Raw genomic sequence first — 27737 nt, forward strand, 5'->3', positions numbered from 1 at the left:
GTAAAGGACTGATGGTTTGCATAACGTGAAGGAACAAAATCAGTTTAGTCTGCAAAATTTTCAGTTAATATATCAGTTTAAGTGCTCCTTTTCTGTTGAAAAGAACCATACTACAGCATTACCACATGACCTCAAACAATTGGCTTACATATTTAATTTTTTCAAATCATGAACTACAACCAAGGATGGATCTGAAGTACCTCCACTTGTAATGTGATGTTAGTGCTCCTGCTTTTTCAAGACAATAAAATTGTATGTGGTTTAAAGGGAATATCTTCTCTTGAGATAAGGATCCTGAGAGGTGCAAGCCAAACAGCACTAATATATAATAAAATTCAAAACATTAAGAACTCTCATAAATGGTCTGGAAGCCTACTTTTGGGGTGTGACATAGGAATTAAGAACCCTGCTGTATGTAACACCAGCCTTACTAGAAATCATGTTCTATGCAGCGTAATTAGGTAAAATAGAATTCTGTACAAATAGCTACTTCAGGACAATGCACCAAAGAAAACCAAAATGATACAAAACAAAGACAAAATGGATACGTTTGTGTATTCTGTGCAAAGGAAACCTGTACCTCTAACTGTTATAATGACCTTACCTAGAATTAAGACATTATTAATGCTCTGACTATCCCTCTAGCACTGTGGGTGATTAGTCTCAATGCTTTATTGCCACAGATGCTTTCTCAAAAGCTAGGATGAAAGTGGAGGGACTGCAGGTATAACTTACCTGTGTATATGGCTTTCGATAGCAGGAGACGAATAGGTTGGAAGATGACTTTTGTTTAGAAAAATATCTTCATGCTGGATTATCTTCAATTTTGGATGATCTAAGTTAATCCAGTACGGAATCTGACCACTTGTGACAATGAAAATCCGACGTACCCAGGGTGCATGCTTCTCTAAAGACCTGAGAGAGTAACGTAACTCCTGAAAAAAAAATATAAATACAAAAAATGATCACCAAACACTGACTATTCAACAATGCATCTCAAAAAACATAAAATTATGACAACTTATTATGCAGATATCAATTTACTAGCTTTGTGATCATGGCTCACCTTGCTAAAGTTTTTGTAAAAAGAAAAACATCCAAGGAGAGAAAAAGCCACTGCACTTGCTTGGTAAACTCCCCTCTTGACAGGAAGGTTCCACATCTCATTCAACTACACTATGTATAGCTATTTGATTACTTAATACGGCATGAAAACAACCTTTATTTAAATCCTCATTATTATAAATATGGTTGTACTGTTTAACTTTAACAAATGATTCCTTTTCAGTATATATACACATAACAATTTATTGGAGTTTCTATTATAACAGCGTAGGCTCGGACACTTTAATCTGAACTACTGTACTGAAAACTACATTAAATACCTACAGCTTCAAGGATAGCCAACAAACCCCTTGACAATTTTGGTACTGTACAGGCATACACAGACTTGAAAATTATAATTACCTCATTATCTTCAAATCTATTGGCATCAATTTCTTTCATATGATCATCCTTATCTGGCTGCAGCATTAACATGGCAGGCCGCACTTTGACTGTGGTATCTGGCAAGATGTGTGGGTTGACATTAGCTTCTAACAATTCCTTAATAAGTTCAACATCACTGCATTCCACCACCTTCACAGCACTTGTACCAGATACTGAGCACTGTTAAAAAAAAATATTCATGATTGCAAACTAGATACACTTAGCATTAAATAATATGGGCTCACATAAATGCTGTTTTAAATTTAAGAAAACATATAAAACAATACAATATTCTTAACTGAAACCTGGTGCATGTCTAATTTAAAATCTATTATTATAAAACATTCCAGGATCTTTCAAGTATTTACAGAAATGATCTAATACACCAACGATTCTTTAAAGTTAAAAAATATTACCTGATGAATAATTCCTTACATTAAAAAATCCCAGCTCCCTTCAGGGACACAAAAATTAGCAATTTTGTAATTTCAAGAATAAACATTTCCAGTAATGGCTGCTTTAAACAGTTTTCTACAAACTATGGTACAATCTGTTAATGGTTTTAGTTTCCAAAAAGCATATCCACACTAATTTTCATCAAGCGACACCATTTTTGGTTCAGATTATTTCAGGGCTTATTACCACTTTAAGATCACGACAAACCACTTTTGAGTTGAATAGATCATCTATAAAAATCAACAAAACACTAACAGCAGCTCGGCAAATACAGCAAATACAGCAACATCACAATTTTTGAAAGTAAATTGTATTTTTCCTAACTGTACAAACCTGAGGTCCTTTACATAAGCAATTACTTTCAGCGTAGCTGGAATTACGGCCGTTAAATTCTTGAACAAGGTGGTTAGGCAGTAACTACCATCTAGTAAGCTGGTAGGCCCGTCTGCCCGGATGTAAACACTCCACTTTGCCTTTCGGCCCAGGTTCAGATTGAGGGGTGGCATGAGGTGGGCATAAATGTAAAGGACCTCAGGTTTGTAAAGTTAGGAAAAATACCATTTACTTTTAAAAACTGTGATTTGTTCCTACATGATATACAAACCCTCGGTCCTATACATAAGGAAGACTCACTGATTGGTGGGACGAATGGGAGTGAGCCTCTAGAATTGACAGGAGTTCTGCACACCTAAGCTATTCCTCCTGGTCGTAAGATCGAGGAGGAGTGCTCTGCCTCTGACAACTTGATTGGAGTATAGGAGCTGCATGATCAAGAGTCAGATTTCTGGGCCTTTTCGAAATGAGTAAGGAATCGTAACTCATCTGAAAATGGGCTGGAAAGAATATTTTAGAGTCGGAGGCATTAAGGGGGCAGGCCGGCTAATGCCATTCTTTAAGGACAGGACTTTGATATTTATACCACTTAATAAGGTGACTTGGGACATCTCCAAACCGCATATGATTTTCGCCTCTGACCTTCGGTTTTGTGACGCCAGGGCGATTTATCCCGAAAATAACCATTTTTCAAGTTCTATCTCCTCCCTTGATATTTAATATTAAGACCTGGGATTACTACCATAAATAGGCCTGATGTAGACCTCCAATCGAATGCTAGATATGAATTTTTCATTATGGTAAAAAAATAAACCCTATAAATTTGGAAAACAAAATTTATAAAAAAAAAAGGCAAGACAAAAATTGGAAAAAAGGGCTTCATTTGAGTGTTCTATGATGTCTTTCTGAGTTATATACCAAATTCCAATGTTATAGCTTTAAAACTAAGATCAATAAGTATAGTTTTGAGATACGGGCGTTCAGTTTTTCTTTGTATTTTTATAATGAAAATGTTAATAAATAATTATTATTATGAATGTATATTTCTTTTTTGTGTATTAATAAACCAAAACTATTTTATTTATCATAATTTAATCATAAATGATGATCCCTTTGCTCATATATTGTAGCTTGGGGCACTGCGTCAGGCAAGACGGGGCACTCCTTCCTACGCAACTCTCTCTCTCTCCTTCACTAACTCGGCTTATTACAGCAAATTTTCTTCTTCTGTGTATGTTAGCTAGATGTTTTCCTAGTATTTTCCATTTTGGAATGATGAAATTCTTGCCAAACAAAAATAAACAAACATAAATGCAAGAGAATGTCAAGAGGTGAAATTCGAAGTTGTACTCTCTTTTTACAAAGACAATGTTAATAAATCATGATTATTATGAATTTCATATTCCTTTTTGGGTAATAATAAACCAAAACTATGTTATTTATCATAAATTAAGATCCCTTTGCTCAAAGATCGTAGCCTGGGGGACAGTGTGACGTGTGCTTCAGGCAAGACGGGGGAGTTTACTTACTATGCAACCCTCCCTCTCTCTCTTCACTAACTATGCTAATATCGCATATATTATGATATTCTGTAATCATATTACAGTGAATTTTCTTCGTCTATATGTTAGCAAGATGTCTTCCTTGTCTCTTCCTCATTGGCATGATGAAATTCTTGCCGAATAATAGAGAAACATATGTAAAAGCAAGCGAATGTCAGAGGTGAAACTCGAACGTGTAGACTACTTGAAGTCTGTGCTCGCACTGAATCATGGTTCAACTTGATACTCCCCTCTGCGACCCACGGAATCTCTGCAGATGCCATTTCTCACAATTTCTTTGACAATAATTATCAAAATTTACGATAACAGAAGAAATATTGCATTTTCTTGTATGGATGAATGTTTTAGGCTTATTGAGTTATGTTTACTAATTACCCTGTAACTACGAAAGTAAGAGGAATTTTGACGAAATATTTCGTATACGTATTCTCAATTGCCATATGAAGCTCCATGAATTTTTTCATGACTTGTGCATTTTTCGCCCTATACCCCCATATATAAGGATTCCGGCCGGCCCCCTTAATGCAAAGTTCTGGGAATGGTTTGCATTATTGCCAGCCTCCTTCTCCCCTTGCTAGAGGAAGGAGCAGGATTGCTTCAATGATTCTGATAAGAAAAATAGAATGGAAGCTCAATGTGTAAGCTTACTGCATCAATCGCCCGACCAGCCAGTGTAAATTCGAGTCCTATCCTCAACCCGAAGGAAGAGGAATAGAAGGACGAGGTGGGGAAGGTGGAGAGGCCAGTCACTCTCACATCCTTCTTACTTCTAGAACTGCACACCATAGACCAGATGCAACTTGTCGTCTTGAAGGAGCCGGGTAAGCAAACACAACCTGAACGCATCCACCAACGGTCCAAGGAAAGGAGGTTCCAAGGACCTGTGAGTGTCGATCCTTCATGGGTACAGCAACACACCAATAGGACAAAGTAACGACTGATCTGGATCAACCAATACAAAGTCCACAGTGTAGCTCATGAAGGACTCGGACTCATCAACAGATGCCGACTGACTGCAAGTTGTAGTCACAACATGACACCCACCTTTTGAAGGGTTATGCTGAGAATAGCCATAAAAATTGTCCATCTTGTTCGCTGCCAATGTTGAGAGACGAGATGATGTTTCTCGCAAGGCAAGCGCACATCAAATGATAGTCAATTGCCTTCTAGAGACCAAGGTCCCATTTGATAGGAAGACAAGTTTCTCATTAGTAGTTGAATCTCAACTAAGGAGAAACAATACTATATTACTAGTGAATGACCAAGGTGAATGTGGACATACGTCTTCACAGTTGAATCAAGAGAAGTAAACTCTCAAGATTCTGATCTTAGAAAAATGACAATTTGTCCAAAATTGAAATTGTTAAGATACAATAAAGTTTTACACATACTTACCTGGCAGATATATACTTAGCTTATGTCTCTGACGTCCGACAGAATTCAAAACTCGCGGCACACGCTACAGGTAGGTCAGGTGATCACCCCCAATACCGCCGCTGGGGTGGCGGGTTTAAGGGTAATAGGAATCATTCCCGTTTTCTGACAGAATTTTTCTTCCCCCTATCTCCTGAGGGGAGGATGGGTGGGCCATTAAACGTATATATCTGCCAGGTAAGTATGTGTAAAACTTTATTGTATCTTAACAATTTCATTTTTACACATGCAACTTACCCGGCAGATATATACTTAGCTGATTGGCACCCTTGGAGGAGGGTAAGAGATAGTTACTCAATATGAATAGCAATTCAAAAAACAGGAAAAACAACTTTTGTTGTAGGTACTATAAATAAACTTAAATACCTTGATTCCTACCTTATTGGGCAGAAGACTTCATGAGTACTGTCTATGAGTCTGCTTGCCTCAAGAGTTCCAGTGAGGATGAGACCTGTCACTGAGAACCCTTCTGGATCATGTCAATGGGGGCGAGCCCGCTTACTCGACAGAGCCTTATTTGGATCATACCAATGGGGCCTATCCCACTTACATGGTAGAGCCTTCACCTTTGTCGTATCAACGGGGACTAACCCTCTTACAAGACAGAGCCTAGGTCCAAAACATTACAAGGAGCATGAAAAACAACCAATCTCGACCACCTGACCACACTACTTTGTTATACACTACGAATTGAAAATGGTACTTTTTCCTGACCACTTTCAATCGACCATAAAAACAACACCACAAGATTAAAATTCCTAATCTATCTAAACTAAGCTAGATTGGTTTCAGCCCCCCCCCCCTGTCCCAGCACCGAATCCGCCAGACACGTAAGGGTCCGAGAGAGAAGCACTTATCATAAGTCAACAGCACGTACATCTCTCAAATAGTTAGACGCAAACACAGAATTGCATCTCCAATATGTGGGATCCAATTAAGTCGTTTAACGGACATATTCTTGTGGAAAGCTAATGAGGTTGCTACGGCTCTGACCTCATGCGCTTTCACTCTCAGCTGCCGAGGTATTCCTCTTCACAGGCAATATGTGCTTCTTTAATAGTTTCTCTGATAAAGAATGCCTGTGCATTCTTTGAACATCTTGTTTTCTCCGGATCTCTTACCGAGCACCAAAGGCTCTCTGAGTTTCCTCCCATTTGTTTTTCCTCTCTAGATAGAACTTGAGGATCCTTACCGGACACAAGGTTCTCTCTATTTCTCTCCCTACCAGGGAAGTCAATCCTTTAACTTCAAACGTTCCTTGGCCAAGGCTTAGAAGGATTCTCATTTTTTGCTAAAAATAGGGGTTAAATGAACACACTGCAGAATCCTTCCTGAAGCCCACTGTGCCTTCTAAAGCCTGGAGTTCACTAATCCTTTTAGCTGATGCTAATGCAAAGAGAAAAATCGATTTTTCTAGTCAAGTCTCTGAACGATGAGTTATTGGGAGGTTCAAATTTCTCTGACATGAGAAACCTCAGTACCACATCCAGGTTCCAGCTGGGTGGTCTGGCTGTCTTGGACTTCGAAGTCTCAAATGATTTAATCAAATCGTGTAATCTTTGTCATCCGTGATGTTTAGCCCTGTATGTCTAAACACCAAGGAAAGCATACTTTTATAACCTTTTATAGTCGAGACTGCAAGGTTACATTTTAGTCTCAAATATAAGAGGAAAATCGCTCAATTTCTGTCACAGAGGTATGGAAGAGGATTAACCATATCTGATTCCTGGCCCACCTTCGGAACACTTCCCACTTCGACTGGTACACGCGTTATAGTTGACGGTCTCCTGGCCCTTGCAATTGCCTTTGCAGCAGCGCGTGAAAAACCCCTTCGCTCTGACGAGTCCTTCGACAGTCTGAAGGCAGTCAGACCGAGCGCGGGGAGGTTTTGTGGTATCTGTCGAAGTGGGGCTGTCTGAGAAGATCGTTCCGTAAAGGAAGGTACCTAGGAAAATCTATCATCCATTCCATACCTCTGTGAACCACTCTTGAGCTGGCCAAAATGGGGCGATTAGGGTCAATTTTACTCCTTTCGTCAGAACAAACTTCCTTATTACGTTTCCTATGATCTTGAAAGGAGGAAAAGCGTAGCCGTCTATTCCTTCCCAATTTAGGAGGAGGGCGTCATCGCTACTGCTCTTGGATCTGAAATAGGAGAGCATATAGTTCTCCAGCCTGGCATTCCAATGAGTTGCAAACAGGTCTATGTTTGACCTTCCCCATAGGTTCCAAATTTGATTGCAGACCTCTGAGTGTAGAGTCCACTCCGTGGAAATGACTTGATCTCTCCTGCTCAACAAGTCTGCTCTGACGTTTTTTCTCGCCTTGTATAAACCTCGTCAAGAGTGTGATGTTCCGCTCCTTTGACCATAGAAGAAGCTCTTTCGCCTTCTTGTACAGTGAGAGGGAGTGAGTCCCCCCCTGTTTTCTTATGTAGGCTAGAGCTGTCGTGTTGTCGGAATTTACCTGCAACACTGAGTTTGCGACTTTGGCTTCCCACTGCCTGAGAGCCAGATGCACTGCCACTAACTCCTTCTCGTTGATGTGCCAGGACACCTGTTCCCCACTCCAGGTGCCTGACACTTCTCTCGGGCCCAACGTCGCCCCCCATCCCGTCTCCGATGCGTCTGTAAACAACACTAGGGAGGGGTTCGGTAACTGCAGCGATAGTCCCTCGTTCAGTCTGCCTGGTTCTAACCACCAGCTGAGGTTTTCTTTTCTTTAGCTCTCTGGACAGAGGAAAAGATTCCCGACAGATCCTGATTCTATCTGGTCCCAATTCTCCTTCAAGAAGAAAATTGAGAGGTCTTATGTGAAGCCTCCCTAGAGAAACGAACTGTTCCAATGAGGAGAGGGTCCCCAGAAGACTCATCCATTCCCTCGCGGAAACATTGTTCTTTCTCTAGGGGAAGGTCTTCACTTTTAGAATGCACCGTTCCTGTCTTTCTATGGACGGAAACACTTGAAAACCCCGAGAATCCATCAGAATCCCCAGATAGACAATGCTTTGCTGGGGATCCATCTGGGATTTCCCGAGGTTCACTAACAGTCCCAGAGACTGAGTCAAGTCCAACGTTGATCTTAGGTCCTCCAGACACTGATCCCTGGATTGCGAGCGAATCAACCAATCGTCGAGATACAGCGATATCCTTATTCCTTTTAAATGCAGCCAATGTGCTACATTTTTCATCAATCCCGTGAAAACTTGGGGAGCTGTGGAAAGACCGAAACAAAGGGCGCGAAACTGAAATACTTGGCCCTATATCATAAATCTTAGATACCTTCTGGACGAGGGATGGATGGATACATGAAAGTAGGCATCTTGAAGATCCAATGACACCATCCAATCCCCTTTTCTTAGCGCTGAAAGAACTGACGACGTCGTCTCCATCGTGAAAGTTTGTTTGATCACAAAGTGATTCAGAGCGCTTACGTCAGCACTGGTCTCCCACTCCCCAGAGGCTTTTGGTACCAGAAAGAGGCGATTGTAAAATCCTGGTGAATGAATGTCTAATACCTTTTCTATAGCCTTCTTTTCTAGCATCTGTTGCACCAGATGTAATAGTGCTTGGTTTTTTAAAGGATCTCTGTATCTTGCCTCTAACTCCCTTGGAGTGGATGTTAAGGGCGGTTTTTCCCTGAAGGGGATCAGGTATCCTCTCTCGAGGATCGAGAGGGACCAGTTGTCCGCCCCTCTCTGAGCCCAGACTTTCGCGAACCTCAAAAGTCTGGCTCCTACTGGAGTCTGGAGGACTCCTGTCTCACTGCGGCTTCGAGAATGGCCTTCGAGAAGATCGTCCTCTCTTGAACGGCCTTCTACTCTTAGTTGCGGGTCTTGAGGTTGTTCTTCTCGAAAGGGCTGTTGGAAAGACACCTTATTCGCTGTTCCCTCTCTCTTAGCTATCGGCACAGCCGGTTTAAGCCTCTTGGCGGACTGAGCAAGAAGATCCTGCGTAGCTTTCTCCCGACAGTGATCTGGAAATGTCCCTCACTGTCTCCTGAGGAAAAGGTATTCCGAGAGTGGTAGAAAAAAGCAAAGAGGATCCTGCGTGCTTTCTCCGGACAGTGATCTGGAAAATGTCCCCACTGTCTCCTGAGGAAAAAAGGTTATTCCGAGGGTGGAGAAAAAAGCAAATAGGAATCTCTGTAATGGCGAAACAGAATTGGAGAGAAACGAGCTATAAAACTGATCTCTTTTGAGCACTCCTGCTCCAAAGAGAGATGCTACTTCTGTGGATCCATCCATGACTGCCTTGTCCAAGCATGAAAGGACACTTGATAATACCTCCATAGTCACGAACTCCGGATCTTGCGCTCTTTTTGCTAGAGCTCCTAAGGCCCAATCCAATGAAGTTGAAGACTTCAAGTGTGCGAAATAGACCCTTAAGTAAATGGTCCATCTCGCACATTCCCCAAGACGCTTTAGAGCCGACAGTAGAGAGCGTCTTCTAGAAGATTCTACTAGAGCAGAAAAATCCGCGTTTGCGGAAGCCGGAAGGCCTAACCCCATGGGTTCCACTTCGATGTTCGTACAGGGACACCGGCTTACCTGTCAATCTAGACGGAGGACACAAAAACACCGTCTTAATGCCTCCTCTTTTTTTTTTAACCAGGAGCCAGTTCTCCAGATTCTTGATGGCCTTCCTCATAGATAGAGTTGGCCGCATCTTGACGAAAAGAGGGGGATTTTGCCAACTTAGTACTTGATAGCAGAGATCCCGGAGAAGGAGGATCAGCTGAACACAGCGAGTCCCCAAACTCCTGAAGAAGTAATGCAGAAAGTCTCTTATAATCAGAGACTCCTACTTCTTTCGTCTCTTCCTCCGAGACTTCCTCCAAAGTTATATTCGGAGAGGGAGACTTCTTCGGTGAAGAAGTCCTGGCAGGTATACGACTCTTATCCTTCAAGAGTTCGTCCGAAGGAGCCGCCAGTTCAATACCCGAGATATGTTTCCTCGGTAAAGAACAAAACTCCGCTTCACTTCTCTCCCTAGGTTCTTGATACCTACTAGGGGAGGATCTAGAGCCTGAGTTATTAGGCTCTTGGCGCCTATCCGGAGAAACACTCGTTTCTATTCTCGAGCGCCTACTATGAGTAGGGCGCGAATCCAAAGTCAGGATCCTTTCAGGCTCTTGGCGCCTGTGAGGAGAGGCGCTTGCGCCTACTCTTCTGTGACTCTTAGGAGTAGGGAGCGTGCCTGACAAAAGGCTCCTTTCAGGCTCCTGAATCTTACGAGGAGAGGCGTCAGAGCCTACTCCTGATCTACCAGGATTAGGGCGCAAATCCCTGGAAAGGCTCTTTTTAGGCTCTGCTGCCTTTGAGGCGAAGCGCTTGACGCCTACTCTTGATCGTCTTACAGGAGTAGGGCGCAGATCCTCGATTAGGCTCCTTTCAGGCTCTCGACGCCTGCTAGGAGAACGGTAAGCGTCCGCTCTAGATACTCTTCCAGGAGTAGGGCGCGAACCCCTGTTTAGGTTCTTCGTAGAATCTTGGAACCTGCTAGGAGAGGCGCTTGACTCCCTTGAAGAAAGCCTATCATAAGGTCTCGAGTAACTTAACGAGACTCGATCATCCAGGCGTCCTATCGAACGTTGGCGCCTTCTAGAAAAATCATCCTTAGAAGGAGAGCCTTTCTCGCTTCTATCTCTCTTAGCAGAGCGCTCTCGTTCTTTCCTACCACTGCAGAGGAGATCCTACTCCTCGGAGATCGTTCGACAGATACAACCGATCGTCTTCTCGCAAGGAGACTTTTTCCTTACTCCTACAAGGAGAGGATCTAGCGCCTACTTCTTGCCGCTTTGCGCTATGACTCCTAGCTTCCGAGCTTCTACGAGGAGAATACCATCTTCCCTGTCTCGACGAAGTTTCAAAGGAGTCGTCTACTCTAGGAGGCGAATAGGTTCTTACTGGAGAAGATCGCCTATAATACTCCTCCTTCCTAACCGACCTCTTGACTGGAAGAGAGGCGTCCTCCTGCGAGAAGGCTCCTTGCGCCTACTAGTCGAAAGCGAGCCTACTAAAGAAGAGAGATTCTCTTGGAGGTCCAACAGGAATCTCTTAGTAGATGACCGAATCCCTTCTGGAGAGGATTCCGGATCCTTCATAGCCTTCTTAGGCGGCCAGGAGAATACTCCGGAAAAGGCTCCGGGCTGGAGTCAAGAGCGACTTCTCCTGGAGTTTCAAGGCTCTCTTGAGAGGGCGCGATTTGGAAGAAGAGCTCCATCCTCGTTTAGGAGAGGACGAATCAGAGACGGAAAAACACCTAAGAGGCTTTTCCTATAGCTCTCTATAGCAGCCTGGGACGAGTCTAGGACCTGCTGAAGGGACGCCTGACCGTTGGGGATACTCTACATCCCCCTTGCGGCTTTCGACATTCCTCCTCCCCTGGGCATGGGAGTCTGAAAGAGGTCTAGGCATAGGAGCGATGCGGAGTCGGTCAGACGCCCCCCTCACTGCACTGGGACACTGCACTTATCACTAGACACTTCACCCTTACCTTGGCTTATATCTCGCAATTGCTGTTGCAAATTGCGGATTGAAGCTTCCACAGCTGCTCTCTCGGCAGACACATCTGCGGGTTCGCTGCGGGGGGAAGGAGCTGAAACCAAAAAGGAAGATGGCGAAGCTACTGCAGGGTTAGAAATACTATCCTGTTCCGCAGAACAGGATCTACTTGAACTTCTAGCTGAAGCTTTTCTAATCCTATCCTTTTCTAACTTTCTAACATACGAAGTTAGTTCTTTCCATTGTAATTCAGTTAAGTTCTCACATACATCACACGTATCCTTAACCGAACAATCCCTCCCCCTACATTTTACACAAACAGTGTGAGGGTCCAAAGTAGCCTTAGGCAACCTCACCTTGCATCCCTCATTTACACATACTCTAAACAGAGTTCCAGGTGTTAAATCGGACATAATTACTAACTAAATCCAACACAAAGCGTATGCCAACAACCAAAGATCAAATACTTCCCAAATAATCCTCGGCGAAGCAAGCAAGAAATTCTAAGCAGGAGCTACCAACAAAGTTGTTGTCAGCACCGGCGACAGAAAAATTCTGTCAGAAAACGGGAATGATTCCTATTACCGCCACCCAGCGGCGGTAGGGGGTGATCACCTGACCTACCTGTAGCGTGTGCCGCGAGTTTTGAATTCTGTCGGACGTCAGAGACATAAGCTAAGTATATATCTGCCGGGTAAGTTGCATGTGTAAAATTGCATTTTTCTTAACTATACAAACCTGAGGTCCTTTTACAATAGGAAGGTACTAGCGGCAGCTGGATAGGTCGTAAGCTTTCGAACAAGGGGTTCGGTAGTTAACTGCTTGTCCGACAGGCGCGCGCGCGCGACTGGGAGGTAAACAAATCACTTTTGCTTTTGGCCCAAACAAAAAAACTGCAGAGTGAGGGGTGGCATGAGGTGGGACTATGTGTAAAAGGACCTCAGGTTTGTATAGTTAGGAAAAATGCAATTTTGGACAAATTGTCATTTGTTCCGACACGGCATACAAACTTCTTCGTCTTTTACGATAGGAAGACTCACTTCTTGGTGGGAGGAATCTGAGTCTTTTGTGAACAGACTGGTGTTCGCCCAACCTTGGAATGCCTCCCTGGTCGTAAGAGCGAGGGAGGAATCCAAGCCTCTGTCCGATTGATTGGGGTGTGCACCGCAGGATCAATGGTCAGACCTCTGGACCGAGTACTAAGAAAGAGGCAAGCGTATCTCTTCGTACCAGCAATGTAAGAACTTGTTCCTGTACAGGAGCAAATATAAAGTCATGGGTTTGTCTCTTGTTGGCATCCACTTCCCCCCCCTTGTAGGAGGAAGTGGTGGATATTCTGCTCCTATCCCTAGTGAAAGGGATAGGATGGGGCTCTGTCATATAGCTCACCTGCATCTCGTCCTCATCCAGCGTAGTGACGACCGTGGCCCTCTGCCCACAGGTAGAGGAGGAGGAAAAGATGGGAAGAGAAAGCCAGTCACTCACTCATTCACACATCCATCTGCACAGTCACACCAGGACTCGATGCTGTTCAGCCTGCGAGGGTCTGGGTTAGCTACATAACTTGTTGAGCAGCCACCACGGGTCCCAAGGAAAAGGTATCCAAGGACCTGTGGGCAATATCCCGAAGGTAGAAGGAGGTGAAGATAGTCTGGTTAGACCAGACACCTGCCTTCAGGACCTGCGCCACGGAGAAGTTCTTACGAAACGCCAACGAGGGGCCAATACTTCTGACTTCGTGAGCTCTCGGACGGGACGTACGGATGTTGTCACTACCATCAGCCTCATACGCCCTCCTGATGACCTCACGCAGCCAGAACGAAAGAGTGTTCTTGGATACTTCTTTCTGGTTACCCCCCGGTGCTAAACGGAAGAGGCGTCGACACTCAGGCCTGAGGTGTCGAGTTTTCTTCAGATAGCGCCGTAGTGCCCTCACAGGACAAAGCAGCATCTCATCCGCATCATTATCGGTGAAGTCCATTAGGGAGGGAATCGTGAAAGACTCGAACCTGTCGTCAGGGACCGAAGGTTTCTGAGTCTTCGCAACGAAGTTCGGGACGAAATCGAGCGTCACAGATCCCCATCCCCTAGAGTGTCGTACATCGAAGCAAAGACCATGAAGTTCCCCTACTCTCTTCGCCGATGCCAGGGCCAGCAAGAAGAGGGTCTTGAGGGTCAGATCCCTGTCTGACGACTCTCGGAGTGGCTCGAAGGGTCTTCGAGTACAAGAAACTCCTAAGGACGAGAGTCACATCCCACGCAGGGGGCCTGAGTTCCCTGGGTGGGCAAGACCTTTCGAAGCTCCTCATGAGCAAGGAGATCTCGAACGAGTTCGAGATATCCAATCCCCTCAGTTTCAGGACAAGTGCCAGGGCGGCTCTATATCCTTTGACTGTGGGAACTGAGAGGAGCTTCTCTCGGCGAAGAAAAACGAGGAAATCCGCTACCTGCTGAAGAGTGGCTCTGAGAGGAGATATACCCCGTCTACGACACCAACCACAGAAGACGGCCCACTTCCACTGGTACACAGCTGCAGAGGACTGACGGACGTTTCCAGCCATCTCTGTTGCTGCGCTACGAGAAAAGCCTCTCGTTCGCAAGAGATGGTGGATAACAGCCAGCCGTGAAGTCGTAGGGACTGGACTGCTTGGTGGTACCGCTCGACGTGTGGCTGGGCGAGAAGGTTGTGCCAAGGGGGAATCTCTCTCGGTTCTTCTGCAAGAAGAGCCAGCAGGTCCGGATACCAAATGGCCTGTGGCCATTTGGGAGCCACCAGGATCATCCTGAGATTCGGGGTGACCAGTGCTCGACTGATCACCTTGCGAATCAGGCTGAACGGGGGAAAGGCGTAGACGAAGAGGTTGTCCCACGGGTGTTGAAGAGCGTCCTCTGCAGCTGCCCATGGGTCCGGCACGGCTGAAAAGAAAACCAGAAGTTTTCTGTTGTGCCGGGTGGCGAACAGATCCACGACTGGTCGCCCCCACAGGTCGAAGAGCCTTTCCGCCACGTCCTGGTGTAGAGACCATTCGGTCCCTATCACCTGATCCCGACGGCTGAGCTTGTCTGCTACTACATTCCTCTTCCCTGGAATGTAGCGTGCCGACAGCTCTATTGAGTGTGCCTCGGCCCACTCGTGCACCTGCCGAGTCAACTGGTACAACGGGAGACACTAGGCCCCCCTATTTGTTGACGTAGGCCACTACCGTGGTGTTGTCGCACATCAACATCACTGAGTGTCCGTGTCCCATCAAGCGGTCTTGAAACTCTTGGAGCGCGAGAAACGGTGCCTTGAGTTCCAGTACATTGATGTGAAGGTGCTTGTCGTTCTCGTCCCACACTCCCGAAGTCAGCAACTCCTCCAGGTGTGCGCCCCACCCCTCGGTCGATGCGTCTGAGAACAGCTGCATCTCCGGGGGGGAGTGCACAGAGGCACTCCCTTTAAGAGGTTCCTGTCGTCCAGCCACCAGGCTAGGTCCTGCCTCACCTCCGGTGTCAGAGACACTGGAAAGCTTGGGGGATCCGTTGCCTGTGCCCAACTCTCCTTTAGCCTCCACTGAAGAGACCGCAGGTGAAGACGCCCGTGAGGGACTAACTTCTCGAGTGATGACAGGTGTCCGATCACGACTTGCCATCGCTGAGCTACCTGTTCCTGCCGAGACAGGAACTGGTTGGCTGCCTCCCTGAATCTGCTGATCCGCGAGTCTGCGGGGTAGACTCGCCCTGCTACCGTGTCGATCAGCATACCCAGGTACTTCATCCTCTGCTTGGGCTCGAGATCGGACTTCTCAAAGTTCACAATGATCCCCAGATCGCGACAGAACTCGAGTAGCCGATCCCTGTCCTGTAGCAACTGCGAGCGGGAGCTCGCCAGGACTAACCAATCGTCGAGATACCTCATCAGACGTATCCCGTGCGAATGGGCCCAAGCAGACACCAGAGTGAACACTCGCGTGAACACCTGTGGGGCGGTTGAGAGACCGAAGCAAAGTGCCCTGAATTGGTACACCGTCCCGTCGAGGATGAAGCGGAGGTACTTTCTGGAGGACTGATGAATGGGTATTTGGAAATACGCATCCTTCAAGTCCACTGAAAGCATGAAATCGTTCTCCCTGATGGAGTCGAGAACGGAGCGTGCCGTCTCCATCGTGAACCGGGTCTGGCGACCAAACCGGTTCAGGGGAGAGAGATCTATCACCGGGCGCCAGCCCCCCGTAGACTTTTCCACCAGGAAGAGTCGACTGTAGAAGCCCGGTGACTGATCCGTGACGATCTCTACAGCTCGTTTGCTCAGCATGGTCTTGATCTCCTGTCTCAATGCTACGTCCTTCGAAGATCCTGGAACGTACGACTGCTGTTGGACCGGGTTGGAGGTGAGGGGTGGCCGAGATTCGAAGGGTAATAGATATCCCTCCCGAAGGACATCTACTATCCAGGTCTCGGCGCCGTAGCGCTGCCAAGTTGCCCAATGGCTGGCCAGGCACCCCCCCACTTCCGGCAGCAGGTGAGGGGGAACGCCGTCCCTAGCGTTTCCCCCCTTTCTTCGACTTCTTCCCAGAGCCTCCTCGCGAGAAGGAGGGCTGGGAGGAGGGCTGGTTACGGCCCCCCTTTGCAGAAGTCGAAGAAGACAGAGTCTTTCCACGGGGCTTCGACGCGACTACCGTCTTAGCCACCGTGGAAGCGCTAGCCGAGCTCTTTGGATTGGCCGCAGTTCGAGGCTGCCCAGAAGCCTTCGAAACTGCCTGGTGTACCAGACGGTCACTGTCATCAGTGCGCCGTCTGTCCACCGCAGCGTCCACCATCTCTCCTGGGAAGAGAGACGTGGAACTCCGTAACGGTCCATTGTGAAGTCCCAATGCCGCTTCACGCCCAGCCGCCCTGGAAACTCGAGTAAGGACAGCGTCCCTACGTCGGAGAACCAGGTTGGCCCACAGGTTTACCGTCTGGTGGGCAAGGAAGGAGATGGCTCCTCCCCCAGACTCAAGGAAGGAGATGGCTCCTCCCCCAGACTGGCAAAGTCTCCTAAAGGCCGAGTCATCTTCGGGAGAAATTCCCCCGGAGTTGGCTGCGAACTTAGACACCGTGAAGGACCACAGGTCTATCCAGGAGATGGCCTGGAAAGCTGCCATGGCAGTGGATTCTAGGCCGAGTGCCTCTTGCTGCGAGAACCATAGGTTCTCTGACAGGAGCTGCTGCAGAGACACACCTGGCGTTAGCCTGGCTAACTCCGGGTTCACCTGTTTGGGCGGCATCGGGTCTTCAGATGGCACGTAGAAATGCCGCTGTCGCAGTAGAGGAGGTGGAAGCAGCTTGCTCGACCTGCCAGACTTGAGAGAACCGTCTTGTCCGGAGACAAGAGACTCTACCTGGTCCAGCACTGAGTCGGCAAGCTCCGATCGCGGCAGTCCCACCGTCGGTCTGGGTTCCCTCTTCGGACCCCAGAACGACTCGAGCCGGGACGTGGGCTCAGAAGGTGGGAGCAGCGATCCTTCCCCGAGGTCGTTGTGCTGACGAATCAGCGCAATTACCTCGGCAAAGTTCCTCTGAATCTCAGGAGTGACTGCATCCTAAGGAGTAGGACCATCCAGTCCCTCGAACAGGAGCATCTCCCGAGACCCTCCCCCCTCAAGGGGGTGAACAGCGACAGACCCCTCTCGGTCTCCTCCAGCCACTTGCGCATACGACCTGGCCGGTCCGAGAACCGTGCCTGGTACGTAGGGCGTCGTGGTGGGATCATGAGGGGCGCACCCCTCACGATCACTCCTCAATACCTTGCTCCTCCCGGTGTAGCCCGAGGAGGTTGAAGGTACGGGAGAGGCAGACCTGACGCTCCCTCCTCGCTCGCTGGCAGAACCAGCGGGCTTGGAGGGCTGCAGGCGATCGCCAACCCGCGGTGGCGATCGAGCTGCAGGCCTGGTCGAGCCGTCTCATTGTGGAGAACGGCTGGACTGAGCACAGCGGCCCCGGTCTCGCGTGTCAGAAGAGCTGGTGCTGGTGGCCGTACCCGATCGCTCTCTGTGAGAGCGACGGTCAGGCGACCGGCGAGCTCCACTGTCACGGTGAGACCGGTGCATATCCTCACGGCACGTCACGTCACTGGTACCAGCCGTGGCTGGCGCCGGCGAACGGGGGGACCTCTTCCCAGCCTCAGCCCGTGGCCGGTCGTGGACCGTCACGTCAGCCCGGGTAGCCAGCTGGTCGCCGTGAGAGCGAGAGCTGGTCTGGTGAGAGTCGCGTGAGCGGCTGTCACCAGTCTTCCGCTCCGTGCCGTGAACCTGACGCTGAGCTGGCTCAGAGGTCTGGTTCCTAGCTGCACGGTCGCTGGTGGGCGACCGTACACTCGGTACCTCTCGCGAACGAGAGGCCGAGACGGATCCTGCTGCCGTGGCAGAACCACCAAAAGCAGGCGAGGAAGTGCCGGTGTTAGCCGGCACCCCTCTGGTCCCCGTAGTCTTCTTCCTTGCGGAAGAAGAGACGGGCCCTGCTCCCGAAGGAGCAGGATGACCAGCGGAAGAACCCCCCGTCTCACCGGAGCGAGACGGGCCCTTAGAAGCTCCCGAAGGAGACTTCTTAGGGGGGAGGAGGCGACCTTCTTCTTCTTAGGCTGTGAAGCCTTAGAAGATGAAGGGGGAGAGGCGGCAGACGACGACGACAACGACGACGAAGAAGACGATGAAGACGACGACGACACCTTCCTCCTCTTCCTCTTCTTCTTTGTCAGCTTCCTCAGGACCGATGTCAAATCCGTCATCCAGGGCGGAGCCGGGGCTGCTGTTGCCGAAGCAACAGGGCCCGGACGCACCTGTCCGAACAGATCGGCATCGGGAGCAGCGGCGCCACGAACTGGAACAACGTCAGCAGGTGCAGGCATCACAGGAACAGCAGTGGAGACGGCAGGAACAGACACAGGAACAGCAGCGGTAGTCGGCAACATCACGTCAGTAAACAGCGGCTGGGCAGGTACGGCAGGTACGGCAGGCTGTACAGGCAGACCAGGTGGACGGACCAGGGCGGCAGACATCCTAGGTACTGGTGGGAGGTCCAGGGGCGAGCTCTTCGGGCACACGAAGTCCGGTCGAGGCAGCACGGCAAACCCAGGCGGCGGCATCACACTCCCCCGTGGTACGGCGATCGGCCCCTGCACCGATGGAGTTGGTGTGACAGACACCGCGTGCGGGGAATACACCAGATGAGGAGGTGAAGCATAGCCAGGGGTTGACAGGGTCGTGGTAGTGGTTGTCACCGTAGCGTGCGTGACCGCAACAGAGCCAGCAAGATGGTAGAGCAGCCCCTGGACACTCGGCACGCCCTGCAGACCCAACGATGCCCACACCTGTCCGAGGTCGTCCTTCGTAGCAACAGCACCTGAGGAAGCAAAGGTCGGGTGATTAGCAGGATCCTCTACCCGTCCGTGCGATGTAGACGAACGGATAGAGGACCCAGAGTACAACTCAACGTCGGGGTATCTCGCGCCCTCCTCCACACTCGACAGATCGGGTGAGGAGAAGGACCTAGAAACCCCCCCCCCCCGCAGGGGAAGGCGCCAAACGTGGGTGCTGAGCAGGCGGCAGGAAAGAAGACGAAGTGTCCGTAACCAAAGGAGTCGCGGGAGAGCTCTCCGACGACTCCTTTGTAGGCCTTCGCTTCTTCCTACCTTCGTACAAGCCCCACTGCGCCTCCGACCAAGACATACACACTTCACAGGGCTCGGCGCGGGTACATTCGCGCCCCCGACACCGAGCACACAAAATATGGGGATCAATTTCTGGGAAGGAGCGGAACTTACCGCATTTACGCCCTTCGGTACCCGGACACAATCTCCGGAGGGTAGCGGGGCATGGAGAATCCATAATTGATCAGTATCAAATTAATGATGATGAAAGAAAGAATGATTGTACTTACAATGATTCACACTAACATGAAACACAACCATACAACCAAGGAAAGCAAACGACGAGAAGCGGGCAGAGAGCGTAGAACACACACGTCCACTCGCTGTGAGGCCGAAAGCAAAAGTAATTTGTTTACCTCCCAGTCGCGCGCGCGCGCCTGTCGGACAAGCAGTTAACTACCTAACCCCTTGTTCGAAAGCTTACGACCTATCCAGCTGCCGCTAGTACCTTCCTATTGTAAAAGGACCGAAGGTTTGTATGCCGTGTCGGAACAAAGTCCCGTCGATGACACCAACCAATGAAGACGGCTTTAATCCATGTTGTTTTACAGAGGACTGAAAAAGCTAATGAGCTATTTCATTGCTGCTCAGCAAGAAAGTCAGAGTTTGCAATAAAAGCAGAATGTCTTTCAGTAATGAAAGCACGGATTGTACTGCCTGAAGAACCACTTCTGGTGGGTTGGATCAGGGAGGATATTTCTATTTACTTTGGAGGCAGAGCTAGTAGGTCGGGGAACAGGCAAAGTCTTCCGTTATTCATTTACAATTTGGGGTAAACAAAGAATAATTGAACATCTTACGAATTAGGAAATGTATATTAGAAGACAAACTCAAATTGTCTAAAAGAATATCATTCTGCGTCATCGCAGCGGCTAATGGGGCAGGTGCGATGAAGTGGAAGACTAGGCTACAGACTTCTGTTATACTGTGGGGTAAATAGAAAGATGATAACGAGTCTAATGAGAATATCTCTGTCTGAAAATTCTCGCAACGGCAAATGCAGTGCAGGAGAGATGGGCATACACGTATGCGAGAATTCCAGCCAACCAGAGACCTAAGTCTGTGATTGCTGGGCAGAGATTCATATTGGTAGTTTATACTCAACAGAAGAGAAACAATACCAAACCGAAAAGAATCTCGGAGAGGAAGCAGTGCTCAGGTAGAGCCATACACTGATCGCTCCACTTGTTATCATCCTGAGTTGACTGGTAGAGCATTCCATGAAGGAATGCGTTTGGCTAGAACCATCGAGCGCAAAAAAGATGCACTGAGCACCTGCACTTTAACCGAAATGGGAGAGAAGAAAACCCTCCTGTTTGGTGATAATGCAAATGCTGAGGTGTTGTTGGGGAACAATACCACTAATTATCTAAAAATCAAAACTGGTAACTCTTTGGAGGCCCGAAAGGCTGTCCTGAGTTCCAGGTTAATTAAGAGAAGGTACTATTCGTCTCGGTCACATACCAGAAGAATCAACTTACAGGTATGCGCCAACTAATCGGACAATGCAACTGATAACACAAGCATGCCACGAGAGAAATATACTAGTTTATTTGTAGGTTCCTGTAAATCGCACTCCAGCCTAATTCTTCTTCATTTGAGGGACAAGAATAAGGACTGGAAGCAAACCTCCTTCATTCTCTAATGAAGAGAGCGAAGGTGAAGTTTCCTGAAGGGAGACTTCTACGGTGATAACAGGATACCAAAGACGACTAGTTCAAACCGAACTGGTTGTTCCCAAACCAGTACCACTAGAGAGGTGTTCAAACCTCTTGGTGCTGTCCATCCTGAATGGATTGACGTATGTTTGATAAGATCCTTAGATTGAACCAAAAACATAGTCTCTCAGGTTTGAATTCTGAGGAGTAGACTCCACAGAATTTCTCTTATTTCCTTGTTCATTCCGGTATAACCAGGAAGTAGAGGGGAAAAAAAGAGAGGAGGATAGACTGTTCTTGCCCGCTCTTCCCTGAACTTGCGCTGTTCTCACTCTGTTAAACAAAGCATTCGTTCCTACAACCGTTTCGTTCGAGCAAACGTGAACGAAAGTTGACCGGAGTTAAATGCAGTAAAAGATGGTGAGAACTTGCCACATCTTGCTACGCAACTATCTTCTCAGTGATCGAACCTCATGAAAAGGACTACACAGAGGACCTCCTCTTATCTCCTTCAGATGCCTTGTCTCGAGGGACAGCGACATCAATCTTGGCACCAGAAGAACAGCCATTTCTGGCTTTCACAGGTGGGTCTGAGCCACCAACATGGCTCGGTCCCTTCTCTCGTCCTGCGCCACTATTGTGATGGAGAGAAGACTACCTATCACTGACCCCCCTTGGGGGTTGTACACTCAGACACACCTGTATACGAGTATACCCCAACACAGCCCCAGTTCCATGAGCACCACCCTGGGAACCAGAGACAGGAAAATGAACCTAAGTTCGAACTCCTGGGGCTCCCCGAGACACCATATTTGTGGATAGCATTCAGGTTCCCGTTCCGGAAGGAGCAGGAGAGCCACAAAGAGCCATTACTTCCTCTCCATGGAAAGGGTGCAGACCCTTAGAAGTCTCAAAGCGAGACTTTGTAAGGAGCAGAGAATACCTTCCTCTTCTTAGGACATGGAAACCTTTGAAGAGGGAGGTTAGGAGGCGTCAGATGACAAAGATGAAAGACAATGACTTCTTGAAAACTTGCTGCAACACGGGACAAGAGGGTGCTACATCATGGCAAGGAACCGCACCGATCAAGAGCAGAGAGTTCGTTAGAGCCGAGCACTCAGATCGGCAGATCGAGCTGTCTATCGAGCCGAGCCAATCACCACTACATAATTAAGAGAGGTAATCATCAACGAAGAACTACTGCTTCTTCCCAATTAACTATTCTCCTTTGAGGCCGAAGCTCCGAGAAGAAGAACAAGATGGATTGCGTGTCTGCTGTCTTATGTGTTCAGACCCTAAGGTCCAATACACAAGGACGGTATACTTGACCATTCACCCAGAAGGTGTTGCATGCAATTCCAAGCTCTACATAACTCCAAACCAGACTGAGGAGCAGACTCTTATTGTCATCCAAGCACTCGTAATAGTGAGCGCTCGGTGAGCGTTAGAATTTGTAAGAATTCCCACGCTCGGCGAGAAAAACCTGACTCTTGTATGACAAAAATCAGGCAAACCTTCAATATGATGAAGCCGAGTACTAGGCAAGCGCCAACGAAAACAAGGGATCCCGGCGCTCGGCGACACTCACGATTATTGTAATAATCATCAGGAATACCCGTTGCCCGAGTATCTGGAAATCTCAGAAAACCAGATCACCCTGTGAACACTAGAAATTCCAAGGAATTTAATGGCTTAGCAAGACTCCCGACTTTCGTAATAACAATTACCAGGAATGTCTTTCTTGCCTGAGTGTTTGGAAATTACAGAAAAACCATAACACTTTGAGAATGCCGTAAATTCCAAGGAATTCGAGCATTCAGCAAGATTCCCGGTTATCGTAGTAACAATTATCAGGAATTTTCGTCTCACCCAATGTTTGCAGATCATAGAAGACCAAAACACTTGGAGAGTGCTAGAAATTAAAGAATTTTCAGTACTCGGCGAGACCCCTGAATTTCGTCAGACGATCATCAGGGTGGGGTCCCTCCTCAACTCCAATAGAAATCAAGGAGGAACGGGCATAAAAACTAGTCCTAAATGCGAGCATTTAAGACTGGAATGAGATTACAATTCAATAGAACATACAATCGAGGCTCCCAAAACGCAAGAACCCACAGGGGACTGCAAATTGAAATCTGCCCAAAGGATAGAAAAAGACATGGAGACATAGTCTCCACTTTTGACATAAGATCCTACCTCAACGACGTGGACGTACGTCCGGTAGGACCCTAAGGTCACTCCAGGAACGTTGTCCCCCCAACGCTGAATCCTACAGAGAGCACTCTGCAGGATCCCTCCTATTCACCTTGCCCCTCCCGGCATAGCCATAGGAAGTAGAGGGAATAGGGGAGGAAGCCTGAACGCTCTTGTTCACCTTGCTAGCAGAACTAGCAGGAGAAGCGAGTCACAGGCAGCCATCAACTTACGGTGATGGCCACTCCGTGAGTCTAGGAAAGCGTTATCACCTGGAGAAAACGCTTTCCCGAGAAGGGTTATGAGACTCTCGTACGGCAGGCGAAACATTTGCTGCCACCAAGACCGGTTGGTCACGCAAATGTAGCCATTGTCTTGGTGGGGCTGAGCGTGCACCTGACTGGAGAGAGCCGATACCATCCTCCAACGCGTCCAAGTCCTCGTCGAGGCCAAAACCTCTCAAGAAGACCGTATGGGGGAGCCCCCACATTTACGTGCACTCGGGGACTTGCAAACGAGTGCCGAACACGGAACTAGTCTTAGAGGCAGAACTTCTAGGACTAGCGGCAGAAATGCGAACCGAAGTTTGCGCTTCTACGGCTCCCGACACTCTAGGCCCTGGGGACAGCATGACGGTTCCCATTCCCAAAGGAATGAGAGAGCCAGCAGAAGACCCAACTGCCTCCTCAGTTTGAGGAGGTAGACCCTTAGAAGTCCCATGACGAGACTTCTTAGGGGGGATACTACCTTCTCCTTCTTCAGCAGGGAGTCTTAGAAGTCAAAGGGGTGGAGACTGATGAAAATATAATGATTCTGAAGAGGAAGATGACGACACTTGATGAACTCTCTTCCTCTTCGACTTCTCCAAATTCTGCGAGACTTCTTCTACAGAATGAGGTATATTTACAAGCAGGAATAGAGTTAATAATCACAGGGCAGCGGCAAAGGCTTTGTCCAGTGATGTAACTCCAGGATAGCAGTGGTAAATGAATATGATTTCCAGCAGGACCAATATCACAGCTTGCTACGAGTCACAGGTACAATTCCAAGGTTAGGATGACCAACACGAAGAGATATCCAACCATCTACTGCTGTAATCACTATCACCACTGTTAGCCTGTAAAAGAAAGAAAATATGATTAAAAGTAATAAGGATACTCCTCTTGCATCCAAGGGCACCACCCTCCAAGATGAGAGGAGATCCCCCAAACACCAACACTACACGCCCCCTCTCCTACCTTCGTCCCATAGCTAGCGAAAGGACGAAGGAGAAGAGGAATTACCAGAAGAAACAAAGGACAACCTCCGAAGTTCCCCTCGGTAATTCCCAAAGCATAAGCGTAAATTTCGAATGAGTACATGTCTCGTCCTAACGTTGACGGGCAAAAATATGTACTAATAAAGATATTGGCATACCTTTGCCACCAACCCTTAACACAAAGTAAAAAAGGCGGCAATCAAGGCTTTCACAAAAAGTGGGTTTGCATATTATTTATTAAATTCAATTAATAATATCAAACACAGTATATACATATTTTATTAAAAAAATAAAAAATAAAGATCCCACCGGGAAAATGATTAGCGGCTAGTCAGCAAGAGCTCACAAAAATACGTCTTCATCGGAAGACAGCCGAAAGATAAGTGGAGTGTTTACATCCGGGCAGGCGGGCCTACCCGCCTACCAGACAGTAGTTACTGCCTAACCACCTTGTTCAAGAATTTAAAGGCCGTGATTTCAGCTACGCTGAAAGTGATTCCTTATGTAAAGGACCGAGGGTTTGTATATCATGTAGGAACAAATGGCATTTTAAAAATGTTTATGTCTTTGGAGATAAAAAAAACTAAACAAAAAAAGGAGATGAACAATACGGTGTCAAACTCTAGTCACTGCAATCTTGTGGCTGAATGGCTGTTAATTGTTGCAAAAATTACGAAAATACCAGTCATAGTTCTACTGTCTTTCACTCAAAGTCAATAGACTGAACTGAGTGCTCAATAAAACCCAAAAGTTTTTGAATGATTATATTAGCCTTGAGTAACAGCCTATAGATACAAACCTGAACAGATATATTCTTATGATCTGGAAATAAAGTACTCAGTAATTTCTCCGATGCCACTGTTCCTCCTCCAGTTATTATCGCAGCATTCCGTTTTTTCATCCCCCAACCACCTCCAACGTCTGGAAAAAAGAAGGTTCTTTTTAAATTACTACATGCTTATAGTACAATAAAATGCTTTATATCAGTTTTTCTAAATTAACCCGTTTCTTCCAGGCTTGGATCCAAGTTCATGAGATAATACTTGTGGACAAGTGATCACAATAACAAAAAACCCACATATTATGGTCAAGTTATTGTCACTAACAGTGCAGTTTTTGCATAATGAACAACTTGAGTTCCAGCAATTTCATACAGTTGTTGAAATGTACTTCTGCAGTAGTGTTGCTGTGGGTTCATCATGTACCCACAGCAACACTACTACAGAAGTACATTTCAAAAACTGTGTGAGAGTGCAGTTTTTGTTATATAATCAGTTATGCAATACAGCCTACTAAGTATGTAATGAACTTAAAAAAGTACTTGTACTTGATTTTTCAAGTATTTTTTTAGCAAAGTACAAGTACAAGTACACTGAATTTTAAAATCTCAATGCAAGTACAAGTACTCACAATTTTGTATTTAAGGCCACGTCCAAGTATAAGGCCTTGTAACTGGACTCATGCCTGATTCCCCCAATAAGGTGGAGACAATATTCACTTAATCATAACTTAACTCATGAACTGAGAAGGAACCGTTTGGAAAAGTCTTCCGCATTATTATCAATATTACTTTACCACTGCTTAACCACACCACTGAATCAAAACAATTGGCTCAAGAGTCTGTCCTCAATACTCAAACTTAAATTCAATTGAATAAACTCCAGTTTTTTCAAACTTTGATAACTGGGTAAATGAAGTTTTGACAAAGTTCTCCTAGACTGACTTGTTGCTGGTTAAGTTTGGACATACACATAAAGCATCTTCAGCTGTTAGAGTTGATCTGGCCTACATTCTTTGATTAGGTCACTCTGTTTCCATGAGTGAGGCAACCAGTATGAAGACAGAATGAAAGTACTTCAATATGGTGTCATCTTTTTTATTACATTCATTATTCCAAAAACTCTCCCATTTATCACTGATGACTTTACAGAATTTTTATGATGGTATCTTTATTTCCTTTAAGGCCACATGATCAAGAATCCTTCATATCTCAACAGATAGAAGAGCTTTACAGGCAGTCCCCAATTATTGGTGGGGGTTCTGCTCCTGGGGCATGCCGATGAGCGAAAACCGCCATTAACCAAAACTCGGCGATTTATGGCGCCGATAACTGGTTATTAGTGCCATAAGCACTCTTGTGGCGTGCCATAAGAACCCTTACGGCATCAATAACCGGAACTCGACCCGTTATGGCGCCAAAAATTGTCTAGAGCAATATAACCGGATCGCCGATAACCGAGTTTGCTGATAACTGGGGACTACCTATACACAATTCACGTAATGAAAACCTTATATATGTTGTAAAAAGGAATTCATGAGACAATTAGTTTTCAAGAGCTTCTATAGTACTTTCTCAGTCACTGAAGGTTACAATTTTCAGGGTTGATATTCTAATCATTACGACTAATGTATTTAAAAGGAAAAAAAAATTGCTAAGGCAGCAAATCATACAACTGATGAAGATTTGGAACCATCAGTATAAATTACATAATATCAGACCTTTATGCTTTATGTATTCTAAAATGTGTTTACATATAATCTTCTGGAGCATATACTACATAACTCTTGAATAAATCCTGCTGTAGTTAAAAATGTTATTGTTATAATACAATTAAGTTTGTTCATACTTATCTGGCAGATATATATATAGCTGTATTTTCTGAAGTCCGACAGAATTTAAAAATTCGCGGCACACGCAGTGCCGCGGCCAGGTGGTAGTACCCATTCCCGCCGGCCATGGGAGGCGGGATATCAGGGAACTATTCCCATTTTTCTATTCATATTTTATCAGTGCCACTGTCTCCTGAGGGGAGGTGGGTGGGCACTTTAATTATATATATCTCCAGGTAAGTATGAACAAACTTAATTGTATTATAACAATAACATTTTGTTCATGAAACTTACCTGACAGATATATATATAGCTGAATCCCACCTTCAGATGGTGGGAAGAGACAGAATAGGATTTTTGGGAAACTAAATTAAGTAGATGATATACATCTTGGTTCCTGACCTGTTAGCATAGCCGACTTCGTGATTACTGTCACCAAGTCTGCTTCTGCGTTACTAGAGTGCCAGCGAGGTAGAGACACCTGTAATGCTGGTGCGCTCTAGATGATCTGTCAACGGGGCGTGACCACAATGTGACTAGACCATATGACCATACTTCTGAGGGCACCGAA

At 46.7% G+C, this 27737-nt stretch overlaps 1 protein-coding gene across 1 annotated transcript in view; it reads right to left on the reverse strand.

Moving 5' to 3' along the window:
• LOC135220496 (N-acetylglucosamine-1-phosphotransferase subunits alpha/beta-like) overlaps positions 1-27737 on the reverse strand; it is a 185272-nt gene that overhangs the window by 100888 nt on the left and 56647 nt on the right. The window contains exons 6-8 of the mRNA XM_064257634.1: positions 25356-25477; positions 1468-1668; positions 736-935 (exon numbers count right to left, since the gene is read on the reverse strand). Of these exons, the coding sequence (XP_064113704.1) occupies positions 736-935; positions 1468-1668; positions 25356-25477 (523 nt within the window). The remainder of the gene's footprint in view (positions 1-735; positions 936-1467; positions 1669-25355; positions 25478-27737) is intronic.

This window comes from Macrobrachium nipponense, chromosome 2, assembly GCF_015104395.2.
Source record: "Macrobrachium nipponense isolate FS-2020 chromosome 2, ASM1510439v2, whole genome shotgun sequence".
NCBI classification, from domain to species: Eukaryota; Metazoa; Arthropoda; class Malacostraca; order Decapoda; family Palaemonidae; genus Macrobrachium; species Macrobrachium nipponense.